The following is a 22789-nucleotide window of genomic DNA, read 5'->3' as shown; positions in this document are numbered from 1 at the left end:
AAGTTTTTTTCGTATTATTTCTGTACGTTTTTCTACAATCCATGGTGGATGTAATTTAATAATTCCTGTACTCCTCGTAGAGGAATTAGGAGAGGAAGTTGGGTGGCTGCCGCCCCCCAACCCCCCCCCCCCGCTTTTAAATCATTGAAGAAAATAGAAAAAAAATATAGATAGAATGACCGAAATGTTTCTTTTGCTCATAAGAAGCTAATATTCTGTTATCTCTCAAATGATAAGCTGTCCAGGTGTTATCAAAATTTTTTTGATGTTGTGAAAAAAAACCGCCCGTAAGGGACTTGAACCCTTGACCAGAGGATTAAAAGTCCCACGCTCTACCGACTGAGCTAATCACTTGCATGTGTGTAAATATAACTTCTCAATAACTTTTAAAAATTTCAAATTAACATGGGCTCTTATGGAGAGAAATGCGTTAATTAAGTAGCTAATGCGTTAAGCTCCTGGGCCGTAGGGGACCTTAACTTGTGAATTTCAGCCCGATCGGACAACGTTAAAAGGGGGGGGTGGGGGTGGGGTTGGGGGGTCGAAACTTTCGGGGGGTTAAGATTTTCCTACGAAACTTTCAAGGGCACTTACTCGGAGAATTCCACATCGAATGAGTCTTCGTACACCTAGATCCGATGTCGGATGTGACCTGTAGGCGTCGAGAAAAAAAAGAAAATGAATTTTAAGTGGCTATGCGTGGTTTCTGGAAAACAGGGAAGGAGTTATCGGATCGAGCTGAAATTTCGCGGATAAGCTCCTGGGCCCTAGGGGACCTTAACTTGTGAATTTCAACCCGATCGGACAACGTTAAAGGGGGGCTGGGGTTGACGGGTCGAAACTTTCGGCCAGATTTTCCCCATGAAGGAAAAGTTGGAGGGGGATGAAATTTTGCAGGTTTCTTAGTTGGAGCTCGGGCTACGAAATGCATCCCTCCCAATCCCTCTGCGACCACTGGAACCGAAGATCGCTTAACATTGTCGTGTGTCGCCTCTTTATAGAGGCACGAGTGTGCCTCCTTGATATACATTGAGTTCTGGGCTCTGTGAGCAGGTATGGTCAGCTAGACTCTTAGGTGATAGTGAGATTTTGTGGTGTTTAAAGCATTCTAAGAGTTTACATTGCAGGGTAAACTGTGCAGACGTCAGCATATTACATTCAAATAGGCAACGGTCAATTGTTTCATTTTTAAGATTACTAGACCTGCAAAGGGGGGAAGAGGGAACTTCGCCTCTTGAATTGAAATTCTCTGCAAATTTGCCATTTCATCCCTAATAGTTTGTCACTGATATGACGTTAAGCAGTTTTTCATTGTGGTTTTGATGTGATTAAAAGACTGCTCACAAAGGTGATTAAGTTTATATATTCGTTGTATATGCTGAATTGTGAGATCTGCATCAAGCCTGTTGGTAGAGAAAAGGAGATTGTGAATTGCATAAGGGGTTAAGCAGTTGTCTTTGATAGACTGAAGGACTAGGCATGTGAGTGCTAAATTTTCTACCATATATGGAAGCTCTGGACAAATTGGAAAATATATAACCTCCAGATGACCAACGAAAAGAAAAGATGTTTGATATTAAATTTTTGCTATATTGATTACGTTGACACCAAAGACACAGACTCTGAGTAACCGTATTTTGAGTGATTTCCACAGTTTATTCTTCTGATCTCTTTACTGCAGATAAACCACATTTAATGCGTCAGTTGCCTTATGGGGAACGTTCCTGGTCAATCTCGTTCACTTTAAATACGTTTCTTTGGTCGTATCGGAAAAAGCTTTAGCTAATAGCTTGTATATTTTGGCACAGACGATCTCTATACGTTATAAAGACGGAACGTTTAATTATCTCAGGTCTCTCAATGAAATTTGTGGTCTAGTTACAAAGAGTATGGTTAACTTGTAAGAGCAGAAACTGGCGGTAGTTTCAGCCGAAAAAACATCAATGCCATCTAGAACTTTTTGACATTTAGCGTTTTTTCATGCTTTGTAATTGTTTTTCTGTCTGGAACTGAGATTTTCCATTTATTACTACACATACATCATCAACGACTCAAATTAAACTAACTATTTTTGTTGTTACACTGAAAAAAGAAGCCAGGTGTCGTCAGACGCTAGATGGTGTTGATGGTTTTTCGTTGTCGACACTAGCGCTACTTTGCTCTCTTGTAAGTTACCCATACTCTTTGGTCTATTTATATCAGGCTGTTGGTTTCACTCAAAAGGAACCTCCTTTTGAACCTCGAAATAGCAGAACGAACCAAAATGGTGTAACCCTTTGAATTCTTTCAAAATAAAAAACGTCAGGTTATAGTTATAGGTACTCACGGGGGGGGGAGTCTTAATGTGTACCTCCTGTCCTACTAAAAGTGCAAAATCATGTCATATTTAGTAAAATTTGACACTTCCGGCAAAAAGAAAGTTTCGAAGTTTCGCTCTTGAAAAGTATTTGAGGACAAGGGAGAGTTTCAATGGACTCTCTACAGATAGAGCAATGAAATACTGGCGATAGATTTAATATAAATTAAATGTAATAGAAGTCATATTTAAATAGAAAATGTAAATAAATGTAGATGTAAATAGAACATGGAAATAGAAGATGGAAATAGATGTAAATGGAAATAGAAGATAAAAGATATAAATGGATGTAGAAGATATAAATAGAAGTCAAGATTTGAATTAACTCAGGACATGGGGAAAGGAACATGACAGATTAAAAAGGATTGGCATAAGAAAAGAACTGGAAAGCTTCATGAATAGAATTAAGCAGAATCAGGCGAGAGGTTTATAAAACTTAGATATCAATAGGAGGATGCAAAATGTCCCAAGCCTCCCAGTAGCAGAATTCGACAAAATTATAAAAACTGCCGACGATTTAGTTTGGTTTTGACAGCTTCTCTTTGAGCAAAAAGTATTCGGTGCTTGTATGATAAACCCCCTACCGCTCAAGTTGTTCATTCATTGACGCATCATAGAACCATTTTTTCCGTTAGTTTCTTTCAGCTTATCGTGGGACAAGACTAATAGAAGCGACTTAATAGATGGAAAATGTATAATTTGGACAGTATATTTACATATTAGGACGTGCATATATTACGCAAACAGTTCTTACCACATATATGCAGAACAATTGTACCTAACACATTAGGCATGCAGACCCCCTTTACTTTATCCTCCCCCTCTGTAATATGCAAATATATAGCCCAAGTTTGTTTCTAAAGTTTTATATTTTGGTCTTACTTTGGTATATTTCATTATGATTGAGCGTCCAAAAAACCTTTTATAAGAACATGAGGTAGAGGGTATATCATACAAGTACCAAGTATTTTTTTTATGTAAAAATGGTATTTACATACAAAATATGGAAACAATTTTTAAAACTGCCAAGTAGCCTGCTACTTTGCTACGGCACTTTTGCTCGCCTGATCAATAGTATATATTAGGATAGTTTTCTACGAATATTGATCGAAATAGTTACACCTTCATAGATGGTGTTGTGTAGTATTCTAGTTCCGTCCCTGCGAAGGTGAATTTACTCATGTTTTTTAGGTGGTCAAGGAATCTGTAAAAGAGAAAGAAAAGGATAGAAGAAGAGATGAATTAATGCGACAATTGAAAGCTGTTGAAGAAGCAATTGCGAAGAAGAGGACTAAAATCACTTGACAAAGATCACCTTTTTTTTCTTTTATGTTTATATTTTGATTTTTATTACTACCCTAGGATTTTTCATCAAATGCTAGCGCTGTATATTATTTAGTTAAGCAATTGTTTTAAGCGCAGTAAAACCATCAAACTGTCTTATCGTGACTTAATTCTATGAAGTGTGTTTTTAGGAAAATACTTAAGATCTTGTTTCCCGTTTCCGGGAAACAAGATCGATTATCTTCATTTATGCCATTTCTTGAAAGTAAGAAGAAATATCAGACCAAAGATCTCAAGAGAGGAAATTCGTATTGAACTATAGTTGCTCAAACCGTAATTTTAGTGATTGGGGAGCATCAGTTGGTTTTGTGTGTGGCCTGACAGTGGCGTTAACTCACAAAATTTTAAGAAGTAGGGGGGAAGGGTAAAATGTATTTTTAAATAATTTCTTTGGCCACAGTGCTTTGCCACTTACATAATTTCAGAGAGAAAAAAATTGGTATAATTTGAATAAAACAGTGAAAAAACAATAAATTTTAAGTAATAAATAAATAATACCCATGTTTCTCTCTTAAATTCTGTTTTTTTTTTATTGTTGTTTTTTTTAATCTAGGGAAGTTTTTTATTGCTTTCAATATTTTCAGTGAAAATATTCATTTTCTTTCATATTCAGCAAACATTTTCCAATGGATATACTTTCATGAAGGTATTTTCAAGATATGAAGGGGGGAAAGGGGAGGTCAACTGCCTCCCATCATCCGCCCGGATCGACGCCCCTGTGGTCTATGCCCTGAAAAGTGGCCCCTGTTGTCTATGCCCTGAAAAGTGAGTCTTTGTTTCCCAATCAGCCAAAGAGTCTATGGGATGACAGGTACAAAAAAGGAAAAAAAAAACGGTGGACACTGTTTTGTGTAGAATGGAAAAAAAAAATAGATTACTCGCTTCCCCTAAAGTTTAAATCCCCCTTTCAAAGAGAAGTTCTTGAAATTTCCAAGTCGATCTTCGTGCCATGGAGCAAAATAAGATATGCATGCTAGACTCCGTATAAAAATCATAATTTTTAATGAAACCTGCTGACAAGCTCTTGAGGGAAGCTCTAAAAAATATAGGGTACTTATCGCCCGCCACTCTCTTGTCTGTGGACTTAAGCCGTAACAGCTAGCGGACCAGTACGTCCGTCTTGAAAGAGGGGAGGGAGTTTGAACAACTCCTAATTTTTGTTGGCGCCTTAGAAACAGTCAAACAAAATAGAACCGGCTTTCCAGTCGTTCAAAACAATTTCCACGTTTACCTGAATAAGACGTGGTCTTGACAGTGCATTGGAGATTATGGATTGGGATCTAGATCATCAGGATCCTCCCTTCGTTCTAATGCTGATAGTTGTGTTGCAAACCTTTAGTTTTACACCTTTAGTTTTTACACCTTAAACCTTTAGTTGTGTTGCAAAACTTTAGTTTTACAGTCTTTCCGGATGATAGAATTTGGGGAATTTATTGCTTGGGTTAGCAGGTGTACAATTCCAAAAAAAAAACAATACTTACACTTGAAAACAGCTTTTTTCTAAATTGTATCTCTCTCTCAATATTTCTTTCTTTTGAAAAGGCATGGCTTCAATGCGCAAACTGTATAAAGAATATGACCTACGGTTGAGCTACTTTGATGCAAATGCTGAATATGGAAATATGCAAAGTATATTGATCATGGAGAAAATCTTTCTTTTTAATGTAATTAATTTTTATGGATAGTTACCTGTATGGATACCACACGAAGGATAACATCTAAAGTACAGCCTCTTTGACATAGATGTTGACTACAGTTCAAATTGAGAGATGCCAAGCATCTGAATCTTCAAGTGAATCTTTTTTTTTACCCTTCGTACAAGAACTTCATGAAGGGTAATATTTTTCGTGTAGCCCTTTTGAAGCAATGGTTAGTACTTTATATTTGAGGTACAAGTCAAGTATTCTTGAGAGAACTTTCATACCTACCCAGTGGCGAAGATTGGGGGAGGGGAGGGGGCAACTGTTGATTCTTTTGACATCCTATATTAAAAAGAAAACACTTTTTGTGGGATATTCTGTGAAAAAAGAAAATCAGAAAAACAAAATTGGTCTTTACAGATCTTAAAGAACGCATTCTCGCCTCCCTCAAAATTTTCGTGAATTGGCTTATCTGTATCTGCCGACTAAGATCTCACTACTATTTAAATAATCTCACGATTAACTGAGAAATTTAGTAAATGCTGCTCAACCAAATCCAGAAAAATCCACGCCTTTTCTATCTTGACTCGTGAAAAAATGATTCATGCTTAAGTAGCTAAAACTATAGACCAAAACATGTTAAATTTCAAAAACTGTGTTTTCTCTTCAAAATAAAGAACAAATTCGAAACGAGCAGAAATGATCCTGCAAATGAGCGGAGCCGTCACCCCTCAGCCCCTCCTCCTATGCTAAATTATTACTGGCTCTTAACTGAAAACTTTTCTGAGTGAAAAAAAATGGCTATTGTGTATAATATTGTTTGTTCCTAGACTTCAATACATACTTTGATACATTGTTTGATCGAATTAGACTTCGTCTATGATGGTCTATAGATTTGTCCATGATGGCAAAGGGTTACGCCTAATTGCCTTGTTAACATAATTAGGCGTAGTACACATTAATAGGCTTAATTATTGGTAGACTAGGTTTGATGAGGACAAATCATGGCTAATTAGTTAGGCTTAGAATATGCCGAATTTCGCCAGACGCTAGATAGCGTTGGTGCTTGTTTTTTTACACTAGCGCCAGTTTCCACTCTTATGAGTTACCATTACTCTTTGAAATGGACATTATCAGCGCTTATTAGGCATTTCAATAATAAACAAGAGAATCGGCGTATCAATGAAATAATGGAAATACAAATTAAAACAATAAAGTAATTCCTGGAGTAGATCTCCTTCTACCGAATTCCAAAACAAAACTACAATTGTTTTGACCCCGTGTAGTAATAGTACGAAGATCATTATAAAAACACTAATTTTATTTTATTTTTTAATGATTTCATTTCTGTCCTTTTTGCAGATGTAGAGGGTGTATTCATTTCCACTTTTGAATGCTTTTAAAAAGTAAAGGTACCTTAAATATCATGGAAAAAAATTGACCTGAGCAAATTCGGTGAAACAGGTAGCATAGAACATTTGTCAATTCTGCAATTAAGTAGGCTCACATTTTTACTTGATGATAAGGTTTCAAAGGCAGTATATTTGGAAAAATATTAATGTGGAATATATTATAAAGTGTAATCAACCACTTTTTTCCTCGTTTTCCTTATGTTTAAGACGATTGTGGGCTAATTAAAAAAAAACTATCTTCTCAAAGTAATGAGCAAATTTGACACTTAAAACGAGTAACAGTTTTAAAGGTACTTAAGAAACTATAGTTTCTGCCAAATTATTCGGGGGAAGGACTGCCCCCTCTCTTAAACGACGCCACTGCCCGCAAGTTAAAAGAGCAGTTGTAATTTCTCTTTTTCATTCTCCCCTGAACATTTGCTTTGGTTCTTATATCACAGCAGAAATATATTTTATCAGAGATATACTTTTTGGAAGCGGGCATCCCATTCTATTTATTAATAATACAGTGAGCCGTAGACTAAAAAAAAATGAATTTTTAACTCTGGTTGAGTTCAGAGAAAAAATAAAACCCAAGTTACTCGCCAAAGAGGGGTTTATCAAATACCATGAGACTGAAGCAATTACTATGTTTGTAGAACCCGTCAGAATTTACAAAAACGCCTATGATCACATAAAGAAGACATAGACAAAGCCTCAATTTCTAATAGTTCTAATAGCTTTATTGATTCTGCTTTAAGTGTCTATATTTTTGATAAATCCAGCTACATAATAGATTTTGAAAAACCCTCTCTCATTACCATCACCAACAACTTACCCCAGCACCAAGCCGCCTGAGGCCAATACAGCCTCACACGCTCCTCTTCCATCCCAGTCTATTCGAAGCCTCTCTCTTTACACCTCCCAGGAAGTTCCCATTTCTCTTAAATATTTCTTTATGACATCCTCCCACCCCAACCGCGGACGACCTGATTTCTGTTCAGCTCTAGACGGTTGGTTGAAAAAGACAATCTCAGCCATCAGTCATCCTTCATCTGTAGATCGGGCCCTAGCCATCTCAAGCTTTCTCTCATTATAGCCCTAATAAGCGGGTTTGATCCTTATTTTTCGTACAGCCTACTGCTTAAAATACGGTCAGTCAGCCGGGTACCAAGTATAGTCTCTAGTTAATTTTTCTGGAAAACATCTAGCGAATCTTTGTCCGCTTTTCGGAGTGCCCATGCTTCAGAACTATATTTGACCACTGTCATCACCATAGCTTCCAATATTCTAATATTTGTTTGTAGACTTATTTTCCTATTCTTCCAAACTGTTTTCAACTGTGAAAAACTGCCCATGCCTTGATTATTCTACTTTTAACATATTCACTGCTCTCACCGTCTTTACTAGTAATACTACCAAGGTAAGTGAAGCTATCTACCTGATCAATATTTTCGTTACCCAGCGTCACTTTTTCATCTTCATTTATACCTAGCTTTACTGACTTAGTCTTATGAACATTTATTTTCAAACCTATTCTAGCAATTTGAAATCGCACAACCCCTCAAAATGCATTCATTTTGTTCACACTTTCATACAGGATGCTTAAAGCCTCAGCATAATCTGAGTCCAGTAAAATTTCTTCCTCTCAATCTGATTCCATGTTCTCCCATGTCTTTCCTGTGCTCGTTAAGACTAACTCAACCAATATGATCCATATAAAAGGGGATAGAACACAACCCTGCGTAACTCCTGATTTAATACGAAAATAATGAGCCATTACTCATTAGTAATAAGTTAGGCAAAAACCTGGTTGTTAAGGAATCAATTGAAATTATACTCAAAATAAATCATAATATTTCTTCAGGTAGGGATTTTGGGGAGTATTCACAAAATTCTTTATGCAAAAATTTATTTAAAAATGATCTAATAAAATATGTTATAAAACCAATAGGCAATACTAGTGAGCTTGTCGTAAAAAGGCTTACGAGGTTAGCTGCCAAAAAGGCAAGATTAGCATTGAAAGTATGTATCTAATTATTTTTATTCGGTCTGAAAGAATTTCATCGACTCACCTCATTTTATCTATCAGTCCTGGTTGAACTTCGTTGAAGAATGTTTGCCAGGGCTGCTATAATTTTTTATTTTTAATGATTGTATTTTAATGTAAGTTTCTTTTATGTATTTATTTGTGCTATGCTGAGGACAGCCCTTGGACATAGGGCCGAAGCATGAATTTCAAGTTAGTAATTTTACTGCCTTACGGGAAAAGGATCCCTTTTGGTTTTATTTGTTTTTTTTTTATGATGGAAAGGAAGGGTGGTTCTCGTCGCTATTTACATCAGATCTAGCCTTAAAACTAGGTGAAGGATTAGTGCTATCATTTTTTTTATTTGTGTGACAATTAAAAATGTCATTACTATCTAAATTGTTTCAGTTAATATTATACGGATGCCAATCAGTGACATTAAAATCGCATCGTCTGGTCCAATATATTCCGGTCTCAAAAAAAAATTATTATTAAAAGGCCCAGAGAATATTTCAATGTTTTAATACTATCCTATAAAAGATTAACATTCAGTAACTATTATGAGTCAGATGTTTAAAAAAGATGAATTCCGGATGAACTTCTAAGAACATTTAAGAAGACTTCCTACAAAGAACTTGATCATGTAGATAAGTAGAGAAGAGATAGGCCGGGGATCGTTATAATGAACTTAGTCTAAAACGAAAAACCTATTGAGTCTGAGTGTAAGAATTTAAAATGGAGGACACCAGTGTGCCCCATAAGGACAAGTACCATTTAGTTTCAAGAAAATACTTTATAATTTAATTTCAGTTGTTTTGGTATTCGGGCTTGGTGGTCACTTTTCCTCATTGGCTCAGTGCAACAAAAGAATGTACGAAGTTTAACATAAAAATAATAATATAGACTGATTTGGTTCTATAAAGGGCTGAAGATCCTTTTGAAATAATATTGTTGATAGGAAGATTATGATAGTAGTTTCACATTAAATTCGTATGTTTCTAAAGCTCTCTTAGTTTGCATAAGACACCCGTGATTATAAACTTAATATTGATTGATAGACTATATTATATGACCTGCCTTAGACGATTTGACACACTCTGTAATGCAAGCGGTGATCTGAAACTGATGTAATCACTACACATTGTATGGCAAGCGAACCACCCAGCTTTATTCTATGTCTACTAAGTTCGGCAACGTCGCGAATATCGATAAACAAGTATGGCACCAAAGCATGTCAATATTTTTGTAGAGTTCTAGGGTAAATTCTGAGAGTGGAAAGGTTATTGTTTATTTTCGTATTCGACGTTAATTTAGAAACTTGTCTTTACAATTTCATATTGATAGCATTTATCTATTTCTGCAATTCTGGCATGAACAGACAATGGCTTTTAAATTACAGAGGTACAAAATCCCTTCTTTTCACCCTCCTCGTTGTATGGGTTATATTTCAAGCCCTATTTGATCAGTAAACCTATAGATGTTGGATTTTGTCTATCTCAGAAAGTAGGCTGGGATAGTTAAAAAAGGTGAATAAAACTGAGCAGGGAATCCAAAGCCTCAATAATTTATCCTATTGGACAGATTTGCATTCTGAATCAAAATTTAACATTTATTTGCATCAGAAGTGAACTTTACCCTGCCCCCTCCTAATATGCAAATGTATATCCTGAGTTGAATTGAATAGTACTTTATTATTAAGCAAACTCTCAAAACATTTAAAAACTGCCAAACATGTTTCCTTCTGTCAGCTAGCCTATATTAGGCTATATACAAAAAAGTACAAAATTAGAACAGCCTACAGCAATGAGCCAAACTGGCCTGTCAAATAAAATGAGTAGCCTACAATGAATAAAAATGAGTACTCAAGTACACAAATATATGTGAAATAAGTAAGAGTAAGCAATATACAAAAAATGTGTAAAAATAAGGGAATAAGTAAAAACATAAGTATATTTAAAAACACACAGCAATGAATCAAAATGTTCTGTCAAATAAAAATTAAAGGCATTAATAATACACATAAGACATTAACATGATAAATTACAATTTTCTTTTATGTAGGCCTATGATTTCAACAAATGCTGACACAAAGCTCTTTCTGTAATGTTGAGTTCTTACATTAATAGGATTTACAATTAGGATTTTTTTCAGGGTAAATGGGGCTTTGGAGGGTAAAATAGGCTAGGAGCATACATTGAATGCATGGGTTACAATCCTGATTATTTCTGAAATTAGTACAAAGAGTAACATGTTGGGCTGCCAAGATAGGGAGGTAGAATTCCATGAGGAGGAGAATGTAAGGCACTTTGCCCTGACCATAAATAATTCTCAGGGCTATCTTCAGGATAATTTCTAGCCTATTAGACTGATCCACTGTAAGACCAAAATGCCATGCTGGACAAGCATACTCAAACTTTGGATTAGTAAAAGATAAATAAAAGCAGAGGATATTTGCTTTTGGGCATGAAAATTTAGCAAATGGCTTAAAGAGAGACACAGATGCAATAGCCTGTTTAACAATAGATCAAATGCAGGCCTCCCATTTTAAACTGCTAGTCAGTATGACCCCTAAGAGTTAGTTTTTTTTGTAATTATTTCACTTGGTATTGGGTTTATAAATGACTTTGATTAAAAAAAACTAAAGATCATAATATGAGATTTATGGGAAGTCACTTACATTTTTGACTAGACTACTTTGCTTGTAATGTCTTCACAAATGTCCATTGCACTGCTCTTAATATTTCTTCTGCACTTTCTAGCAATGGTATGTCATCCAAAAATGAGTAAATTTCTTTCTTAGCTACATGTAACAGACAATAGTCTGTTAATGTAAAAATTACCATGAATTGTCTATGCAAATTATAATAATATTAAACTAGCCTCATAATTAATTCTCTTAGTAATTAATTTAAAATATCCAATTAGTTGGATAGAAATTTGCAGTTTGCAACATAATCAATTAACATGAAAGTGAATATGTTGGTTGATGCCTTTTTATGGTCTTTCATAATTCACTAATTGCTTCTATGGAAATTACATTTTGAGCCCTTGAAGGGCTCAAAACAGCCCTTAGTAACCAAAAGTTTAAAACAATGTTTAAACAAAAACTTAGTAGTGAGAAATAATTGGCATTTGTAGCTGATTTAGGAATGGCAATTATTATATTTTTTCTTTTTTTAGCTGTAGTTGTTGCCTATAATCTTGTTTTGAACCTTATTAAAGGTAAATACCTTATTTAAGGTAATAATTTGTAAAAAGAACCCGAAACACCTCTAAAATGATGTTGCTGCAAATCTGATGTCCTTTTTAAGTAGTATTAGTACTACTGCTGCTACCATTAAGGCTAAGGGTATGAAGGTGAAATTTTCTGGCAATATTTAGAGGAAAATTGAACCAACTTAAAATTCATTGTGTGCATATAGGTTGTCAAAAGCACATGTTAGCAATATCTTAGGAACAGCCTAGAGTATGAAGTTGAAACTTATAGGGCTTTTTGTGAAGGATGTTGAACCAAGCAAAAGGCAGTATTTGCATGCTAATGCTACTGGTTCTATTACTACCACTAATAATAATGCCACTGGTGCTATCACTACCAAAGCTATTGTCATTAAGAAGAAAATTCCAGGGAATGTTGAGACAAATCAAAACAAAGTGTATGCATGCAGGTTGTCAAAAGGATGTATTAAGAGGGATGTTGAAAAAACAAAAAGGTGCTATGTGCATACTGCTGCTAATGCTACTACTGAAGCTAAGGGCATTAAGGCAGAGATTTTAGGGGATGGTGAACTAAATCAAAACACACCATGAGCATGTACACTGTCCAAAGGGCATATAAGATGTATCTTAGGAACAGATCAAGAGGATTAAGTTGAAACTTTCAGGGCATCTTGAGGAGGGTGTTGAATAAACCAAAAGTACAATCCACATATTAACTATATTACTACTGTTATGACTACTACTCCTACTTAGTCTGATGGTATTAAGGTTAAATATCTGGGGAATATTTAGGGGATGTTGAACTAAATTAAAACATGCTATGTTTGTTTGGGTTACCAAAAGATATATTTGTAAATACTCAACAACAGCTGAGAGTGTTAAGTTAAAATTCTTAAGACATGTTAAGAGGGATTTTGAATTAATTGGCACTCCAGGTATACTGCCATTACTACTGATACTTCTGTTACTACTCATATGGCTAAAAGTATGAAGATAAAACTTTTAGGGAATGTTTAGGGTTATGTTGAACTAAATCAAACCACACTCTTTGCATGCAGGTAGTCAAAAGGGTATATAAGCAACATCCCTGGTATGGTCTAGGGTATTGAGTTGAAACTTTTAGGGTATGTTAAGGAGGATGCTGAATTACCAAAGGGCACTTTTTCACGTCAATGCTGCTACTTCTGTTATTGCAAATACTACTACAAAAAGCACTACAACTGCTACTAATAGGGCTACTGAAGCTAAGGCTATTACAGTGAATCTTTCAGGGAATATTGAGGAGGGAATACCAGGGAATATTGTTGAACTAAATCAATACACACTATGTTGATTCTGGCTATAAAAAAAATGCAACAGCTATGTCCTTGGACCAGCTTAGAATTTGAAGCTGAAACAGCATTTTTATTCGGGGGTAAGAGGGAGTACTATTGAAGCAGGCACTAATTGAGTGGTAGTGAAGAAGAGTAACTATTTAACAAACATGCTACTTGGTGAATTTAATAACATTATGTAATACACTATAAGCAATAAAAACATATTCAATAGTCATAAATGTAAGTGCTGGTGATTGGCTTTTACTAAAATTGTCAGCAATAAGCTGCTGCATACAACAGTATTAAAGCATAAACAAGCTTTTGTGTGGGCAAAGGTAAATGTTGCATACACTTGGCTTTTTTTTAGCCAGATTCACTACTTATGCTGCAGTACATATCCCTTCTCCACTTCCCCCCCCCACACCCAGCACAGGATGCTCAATCTCATAATTGAACAAAGCTTGATTCTAATAGCCATGGGTATTGCACTATTCCTTTGCTTGTTATTTTGAATGGATTTTAACTCTGTATGATTTAATTTGTTGTATTAAACTTCTAATATACATGATTTATTGATAAATTATTCATGATTTTTCATCTAATTTATCTGTTTGCATATTTGCTGATTTATATTAATAAATAGTATTGATATCAGTTGACCACATGAAGCCAAAACAAAAATCCTAGGCAACACTTTAGCAAAGTCTAAGTAAAGCTACAGGATTACAGGATAAGTCAAAGCATTACAACAGATTATTTTGTGATTTATTCCCCATGTTTAAATAGCAACAATGTTTCAAATTTGATAGTATTCAAAAATGTTTTAAGTTTTAATTATTAACTTATCTGTTAGGCATTGTTTGGCAAAAAATATCCAAAAAATCTGAAAATCTTGGCATCATTGTGGCAGAAACTTTAATTTAATTAAAAATTACCAGGGATGCCAATTAGAAGGGGAAATTGACTACTAGAGTTTGAAAATTACCTTCCCCTTTTATATTTGTTAAAAAAACAATTCCATAAAAATTATGCAAAAATGTCTCTTGTGTAAATCAGGATATGGGGAGGGGCATACATTTCCGTGGGGGGGGGTACACTGAATATCGTTTTATGTCTATAATTGCCTTCACAACCAAAGCTTAGTCTCCTACTGCTGCATGATTAAAACTGGTGACTATAATCAGCAAACATTTTGTACAGTATGCTGATGCAGAGATAAGCATCCTGTAGGTGGTGCTGGCATTGTGTGAAATACAACTAATTTCAGTCATAGTTCTTAGCATATTTATGTCAATTCTTTTTTTTTTGAGCTGGTGTAAAGAAAAATTTAGAAAAGCAAAAATAGCAAGAAGTCAGCATAGCATTGTCCTACATTTGTGGGTTAGTATGTTATACATTTGTGGGTAAGTATGTTATTCCAAAATGTAAGGAATAGGACATTATTAGAACTTGCTAGGCATTTCAATGATAAACAAGAGAATTGGAGTTTTGATTGAATACTGGAAAGAAAAATTAAAACAATTAAGTGATTCCTGGAGCAGATCTTGCTCTACCAAATTCCAAGACCAAACTACAATCTATTTGACCTATAGTTAGTACAAATATTATAAAAACACTAATTTTATTTGATTTTTCAAGGATTTTTTTTTCACTCAGAAAATTATTTTCACTATATATCTACCTTCTTATTTTTCAATTATTCTATTTCTGTCCTATTTGCAGATGTAGAGGGTGTATTCAATTCCACTTTTGAAAGTTTTAAAACAAGAGAGTCTAATCTTGAAATTAAAGATTTTAGGATGTAGAAGAACCTTAAATATCAGGGACAAAATTGACAAGGGAGGGGCAAGGGACAAGGGAGTAAATGAGGTGAAACAGGAAGCATAGAACATTTTTAAATTTTGTAATTAACTAGGCTTATATTTTTGCTTGATAAGGTTTCAAAGGCATTATATTTGGAAAAATATTAATGTCGAACATATTATGAGGTGTAATGAACCCCTATTTTTTCTCATTTTCCTTATGTTAAAAAGTAGCATGGATTAATAAAAAGAAAGTATCTGCTTAGAGTAAAGAGCCAGTTTAACACATAAAAAAGTAAACTGACAATCCACATTCATTTGTTTTTATTTTCCAGTAATCTTAGTTATGATGGTGATTTTTTTTTTTCAGTATCATGAGAAATAAAAAGACAGGTTGAAATTATAATTATTTTCAGTAAAGTGTAAATCATGTTCAGGTGTTTAGAAGGCAGAGAGGGTGTCAGCCACACTGCTCTTAGTTTTTGGTCATTTTGATTTTGACTCAGTTATTTATTATAATTTCTCTCTGTTTTGATATTCATTGATGGCAATTTAGGGTAGTTTTATGCTTGAAATATTGTTTGACTTTATGTTTGCTCATCTTTGGTTTAATATAGCTCTTAATTTTCTTTGAAAAACTTCATGGAAAAGTTTTTTTTTTTTAATCTAATGATCAAGATAACTGGAAAGAACTAATAAAAAACAACCCTGGAAGCTCAGCAATTCACTTCTTGCTTTTATTATTTTTTTTTTTTTTATCTTTCAAAATCACAAGTATAGAAAAAATGTCTAGGGGAATTTGGGGTTTAACTGGATGTGGGTTGAATCAGGCACCCTCAATTACTCAGACACGAATTGGTGAAAGATTCTACAATAATTGGTAAGATACGCTTGTTTGCCTGTCATTCCACACAAATTAATGGTCCTTTGTCAGTGCTAAATTCTTGGTTTGAACTGCCTTGGACCATAGGTAGGGGTACCTTGTTTACTTCTCATTCCAAGAAATATAACAGTCCCTATGTCAATTTTAAATTCTTAATTAACCTGCCTGAGAACTATAGGCAGGCGTACCTTTTTAAAAGCTAACAAACAAGTATAGGTCCAATAAGACAGTCATGCTTACTCCTGCCATTTACCTATGCCATTCTACCAAACACTTTGAAAACTATAGGTTCTATGACTGTACTCACAGGCCATAAACCACTAACCTGCAAGGTCAGTTGACAAGAATCATCCCAGAAATTAGTATACCTTTCCCATTTATGGTAAATGTTAATGTAATCTCCAATAAGCGCTTCAAAACAGGCAGAACCAGGATACTCACTGACACTCCAGAAAAGGCAGAAATTGAGGCAAAAAAGTGGGGAAAGAGAGAGCAGGAACAACCTAAGGAGACGCCCATAGTAGATCTTAAGGTGGATGATTCATCTGTTGAATCATTACACCTTGGTGAAGAAGACAATAATGATGGCTTGCCATTCAGCCCATCAACCTTGTCATTAGGAGATTATGTCCTTGTCAATTTCCAGCTGAAGAAGTCAACCCAGTGCTATGTTAACTTAGTGCAGGAGTTTGCAGAAGGGGAAAGTACAATTAGATTTATATTTATTTATTTATTTATTAATACCAAATACAGTAAGCTTTCAAGCTTGTCGCAATAAACATAGTAAATAGAAGTTATGACAATACTGACAACATAATGCACACATACAAATCAATGAAAATAACGACTACAACAAACACTGACAAATAATGCTATAAGTTATTTAAATATGATTTACTTTGAAAATTTATTTCTGCTAGTCATATTTTGAATCTGTTTATGTCATCTGTTAGAAATGTTTTGGGTGGAAGTCATTCCATGGCTTCCACACCCTACTGTAAAATGAATGTTGGCCTATTTTCCTTTTTGAGAGTGAGGGGTACAATTTATGTGGGTGATAATGGGTCCTGTTATTGTCATTAAATATGAAGAACTGTGATGGACTTATATTATTTATGGAGGAAAAGCAAAAGGTTGGTCTTCCCCAAGGCAGAAGATGTTGCTAGTGTGGATTTTTCTAATTATAATTTTTCTAATATTCTCCAAAGTCTGTCAAAACCTTTTTTTCTGTGGATGAAGCAAGAGAGTGCCTCAAACTTTTGCTTTGAATTTGATTTCTCATCACACAATAAGTCTTAATCAAGCCAGCTAATTTTTATAATTTTGTACAACTGTTCAAAATAAAAAAAAAAAAACTTTTTATGAACTAATTAACTGTGTACAGGACCGCCAGTAGATTTTTGGCATTTTTTTTTTTTTTTAGCTTGTCTGGTTCAAGCATGTCCAAACCAACCTCACTAGATGGGTTGGTTTGGACACTTTGACCAAAATTTTAAACATAGATTTTGAAAAAAATCTAAAGAACAAAAAATCTGGATAAAATCTCAGGCACTCCTTATTCTGAGAGGTATCTAGAGAACATCAGTGGTATCTAGAGAACATCAGATGTATTTAGAGAACATATCTCTAGAGGTATCTAGAGGACATTAGTTTTCTATTCATAAAGATATTTTTGATTGGTTAATTTTGCATGGCTCAACCCTGACCTTCCATATAGTATCATTAGTTTTCAGTGAAGTGCAAATGATGCAATAGGCTTTAGAACTTCAAAATGTCATAGGTGTTGGAAGGGGACAGTAGCTAAATTTGTGCTTGGAGTAATTTTGCTTGTTTTAAATGTGATTTGAATATCCAGTTTAATTTTTTACTCATTTCAAGATTTATTTATCCATCTATATCAGTATCCTGTTTCTTAATGTCGAATTAGTTTTAACTTTTTTTTTGACAAAACAAGTTTTTCAAAGAAAAGTAAAGAGTTCCACTAAGCCAAAAATGAGCAGAAATAAAAGTTAATACCTTCCAAGCATAAAACTACCACAAACCAGCATACCATTACTGAAAAAAAAATACAGTGTGTTGTCACTTTAATGTACATATATTCATATTTATTTCTTGAAGTTTTAAAAAATTTTTACTAGTTAAAGTAAAAAAAAAATGAAAACATTCTAAATTTATTTTGCTTTCAGTAAAGTTCAAATTATATTCTCATCTTGAGAAAGCATGGGGGTTGCCACCCATGTTAATTTTTGCTTTTTTCTAGTTAGACTCAGTTATTTATTGTAAATTCGATTCGTTTTGAGTTTCATTTGGAGTGCTATTTGTATATTGGAGAAACTTTTTCAACAATTTTTAATCCTGACACAAATAGTATTGTTTAGTTTAAGTTTATACCTCCTCAAGTTGATCTGAAAAATGAAATTTAATGTCATTCCCATAAATTCTATCTATGCTGTTTGACAACTTGGATACCCTTACACTCTTTTGATTCATTTAAATTGTAAGAGCAGAAGTAGTAATAGCCCCAAAAGTTTCAAATTAATACCCCAAGTCATTCTCAACATATTGCTAAGGTTTCTTATTGGCAACCATACACATAGTGCCTTTTGATTTAGTTTTAAAGCACGACTTACTTTTAAAGTATAATGGCCAAGTTGCATAAACTGTGGAGTGTTGACATACCCAATACTCCTATAGACATAGTTGCTGGACTGTTCTACTATAGTGAAGAAAATGGCTGTCTCAAAATTCATTTTTAATGGATGTTTGTGGGAAATGAATGGGCTTGGGAAGAGGGCTGCTTGCCCTCCAATCACTCTGACTCTTAAAAAGGACACTAAAACTCTTAATTCCCAGTTAATTAGCTCCTTTACAAGTTTCAATGGTATTTTCAGCTGTTATATACTGGCACTGCCTATGGGATTGCTTATATACCCTTTTGTAAACTTGAATGTATATAGTTTTTTCATTTAACTGAAATCCCCCCTGAACGCTCCCTAAAAGTTTCACTTTAATACCCTTTGTTGCATTAGTTAAAGTAACTGTAGTGGTAGTATATGCCCTGTTGAAAACCTGCATGCATATAGTTTTTTCTTTGTTTAATTGAAACTCTCCCAAAACATTCCATAATTATTTCACGTTAATAGCCTTGACATCATGAGTTATAGTAACTGTACTGGTAGTGTTAATAGTAATTGCCTTTCAGTGATTTGAACATCATTCTCATAAAGTCCTAAAAGTTTCAGTCTGATACAGTTAGCTGTTGCTGATTATCATTTTGATAACCATAATATTTATATACTTTAGTGATTTTCATCTTAATGCTCTTAGCTTTACAAGTAGTTGCAATAGAGGTAGTAGTTGAACTGGCATCTGTAGTAGTAGCAGTAGTAGTAAATGTAGTAGCAGTATATTGGCTTATATTGGCAGTATATGCATATATTGGCTTTTGGTCAATTGATCTTCCCAATTGATTTTGGTCAAAGTTTTTTCTGGAAGTTCCAACTTAATACTCAAATCCATTCTTAAGATATGCTTTTTCGACAATGTGTATAGACTACTCATAGTGTCTTGATTTAGTTCGAATTTCCCCTTATTACTTTAAATGTAGTACTGTGGTTGTAATAGTAGTAGTGGAAGCAGTAGTAGTGTTGGTAGTTGTAGTCGTAGTGTACAAATATTACATATTTTGGTCAATTCTTGAAAGTTCCAAATTAATATACTCAGTTATTTGAGTTATGCTGTTTTGACAGCCTGCATACACATAGTGTGTTTTGATTTATTTCAACATGCCCCTCAACCTTCTCTGAAAGGCTCATCTGAATACCCTTTGTCTGTTTGGAAAGTAAAGATAAAAAATGCATACCTTTCTCAGTAACATAGGCTATACTAAATATAAACAGTGAATGAATTGCCTTACTTACAGCCCTTGTTTTGGGGGTTGTAGGGGGGGGGGGTTAACGTCCTCAAAGGACTAATCACATGATTTTCAATAATGCTAAATAAACTAGGCATCTCCAAATTTTGATTAGATGTTTGTTTTGGAAAAATAAGACCGTTGGAGGGGGAGGGGAGGGACTGGTTGCCTTCGATTAACTTTTGACTCTTAAAAAGAGCACTATAACTTCAAATTTCCAATCAAATAAACCCTATCCAAAGTTTATACAACCACCCATTCCTTGATAACCTTATATACCTTCAGCGTATAACTTTCAACCCTTGACCCCAGGTTCTAAGGGGCTATTTCAACACTGAAGGCCATTTTATATGATCTTTAGACAAGGAATATTAAAAAGGGCAAGGGGACTAACCCTCCAATCACTCTTAAACATACCCCCTGAAATTTTTAACTTAATACCCTCGGCTATTCCTTAGATATTGCTTATGCACCCTTTTGACAATCAGCATGCATACAGTGGGTTTTGATTGTGTTTGGCAGCCCTCTCAAAAGCTATAGGGCCTTACTGTATCTGTAAGTATAGTCATTTGACCTTTTGGCTATTCTCAACAAGATAGCTGTTTCAAGATTTTATTGAATGTTTTGAAGGGAGGGCACTAAAAATCATGGGGGAGGGGACTGACAGCCCTTTAAACTTTTCAACACTCTCCCCCCTTCAACACCTCCTGAAAGTTACTCAGCCATTCTTATGATATTGTAGAACCTCCTTTTTGATTAGCTGGATGCAGATACTGCCTTTCAGTTTAGTTTAACATACCCCTCAACATTCTCCAAGTTTCACTTTAATAGCCTTAGTCTTTTCAGATGCACCCATAATCAAACGTTTCCCCCTTTCCTAATACTACTACTACTACTAATAACTCACTGCAGCACCAAGCCGCCTGAGGCCAACACAGCTACGCACGCTCCTCCTCCAACCTAATGTATTTAAAGCCTCCCTCTTTACACCCTCCCAGGAAGTTCCCATTTCCTTTAAATCTTTATCTATGACATCCTCCCAACCCAGACAAGGACGACCTGCTCTCCGTTTAGCCCCAGACGGTTGGCCAAAAAGGACAATCTTCGGTAATCTGTCATCCTTCATCTGTAGAATGTGGCCTAGCCATCTCAACCTTCCTTTCATTATAGCCCCAGAAAGCGGGATTGAACTACACTTTTCGTACAACCTACTGTTTGAAATATGGTCAGTCAGCCGGGTACCCAGAACAATCCGTAGGCAATTTCTCTGGAAAACATCTAGTAAATTTTCATCTACTTTTCGGAGTGCCCATGCTTCAGAGCCATATTTGACCACTGTCATCACTGTAGCTTCCAATATTCTAATCTTGGTTTGTAGACTTATCTTTCTATTCTTCCAAACTTTTTTTAACTGTGAAAACAAAAACTGTGTTCCTAATGATAAATCCTAATTATAAACAATCAGCAAATTGAATAATTTACAATCCTTGTCCCAGGGCAGTGAGGGGTATGCCATCCCTGGACCCATAGCCATTGCACATTTTGACTAGTTTGAACAGAATGACAGTTTCAGTTTACCTATCATGAGAACAATTTAAGGTGTAGGGATCTTGATTGAGCCTCATTGGGCTTTCTATGTTTTGCCAGACCAGAGCTAGGCCTTATGAGAAAAAGGCCTGACCAGAAAACGGCCTGTTCTACATCAGCTTGGCAGAGTCTCATATATAATTTTTGAAATACCAGAACCATGTTGACATAAAATTGAAAATAGATAAAATTGTTTTTATAGAAAAAAAAACCATGCTGCAGCCAAAGGCCAAAACTAAAATATACAAAGAACAAAAACACAAACAAGCAAAATTATAAAATAAAAGCATACTAATGCATTAAACTCTTCTGTTAATAGCTACAGATGGTAATCAACATCACACACTTAATTTCACTTACAGGAGCTCTTTCAGTTTAGCCACAATTTGTTGTAGCTTTGCTTAAAGGCATCATTGCAATTTGCTGCTGTATTATTTGATAAGGAATTTTCTGATGGTCATGCCATTTTTTGTTTTATTAATTCGAAGAACCGCAATTGTTAGTATAGTTGTTAGTTACCTTAATGACTTAAAGATAGCGCTAAAACTTGATATCTGGTTGTGATTGCTGTGGAGTCACTGAGTTTTAAAGATCACATTAGCATGTGCAAGTATTTTTTTTTATTGTTACAATACTTACGCTTATCATTCCTGACAATAGCTATGATATTTTCAAATATCCGTTCTGAAAAGATAGGATTTAGAAATAATTCTCATTTGAAGAAAGCTCATTCATACATCAGAAGAGGGCTCATTCATACATCAGAAGAGGGCTCATTCAAATGAAAATCAATAGCCGTAGTGCTTTTAAGTAACCAAAAAGATTTTAGGTCAACAATTCCTCCTTCCAAGCCCCTTTTTTCTCCAAAGTCATCCAAACAAAATTTTTTGATAGTCATTTTGTTTACCATAGTTGAAAGGTCCGATGACTATGCCTCTGGGGATTATATGACCCCTCAACCCTTGAGGAAAGGGCTGTAACTTACGATATTTGTCTATTGTTCTTATATAATATTTGTTATCGGGAAGTATAGCCTTTGGGGGGGGGGGTATATTTTCTATGGGGAGAATTTTGGTGGAGAGAAGGTTGTTTTTTTTTGTGGGGGGAGGAACTTAGCTGGGAAAATTTTACACAAGAGGGGGTCCAGAATTTCTATGCATAACCATTTTTGTTTATCTTACTTTCTCTTTGGTGGCATTGTTTTACATATGAAGATGTTCTGGGAGGATTGCCTTGGGACATTTTGAGCGGAGTTAGACTTGTCTGGGGATTTTCTGGACAAACTTTCCATTGGGGGAGGGGATTTCTGGGG

At 34.9% G+C, this 22789-nt stretch overlaps 2 protein-coding genes across 5 annotated transcripts in view; both read left to right on the top strand.

The window, feature by feature from the left end:
* Window positions 1-3795, top strand: part of LOC136034010 (zinc finger CCCH domain-containing protein 18-like) — a 55730-nt gene extending 51935 nt beyond the window's left edge. The window contains exon 12 of the mRNA XM_065715057.1: window positions 3548-3795. Within this exon, the coding sequence (XP_065571129.1) occupies window positions 3548-3661 (114 nt within the window). The 3' untranslated portion in view covers window positions 3662-3795. The remainder of the gene's footprint in view (window positions 1-3547) is intronic.
* A 6162-nt stretch (window positions 3796-9957) lies between these two features.
* LOC136034008 (uncharacterized) overlaps window positions 9958-22789 on the top strand; it is a 71875-nt gene continuing 59043 nt past the window's right edge. Inside the window, exon 1 of one of the 4 annotated variants that reach the window (XM_065715056.1) lies at window positions 9958-9976. The gene's annotated coding sequence lies outside the window, so the exon portion shown is untranslated. Of the gene's footprint in view, window positions 10162-22789 lie in introns of all 4 variants that reach the window. The other 3 variants (XM_065715053.1, XM_065715055.1, XM_065715054.1) reach the window with 3 other exon arrangements.

This window comes from Artemia franciscana, chromosome 12 (genome assembly GCF_032884065.1).
Source record: "Artemia franciscana chromosome 12, ASM3288406v1, whole genome shotgun sequence".
Lineage (NCBI taxonomy): Eukaryota > Metazoa > Arthropoda > Branchiopoda > Anostraca > Artemiidae > Artemia > Artemia franciscana.
The sequence above is the reverse complement of the archived record's forward strand: the minus strand, read 5'-3'. Positions and strand labels throughout refer to the sequence as shown.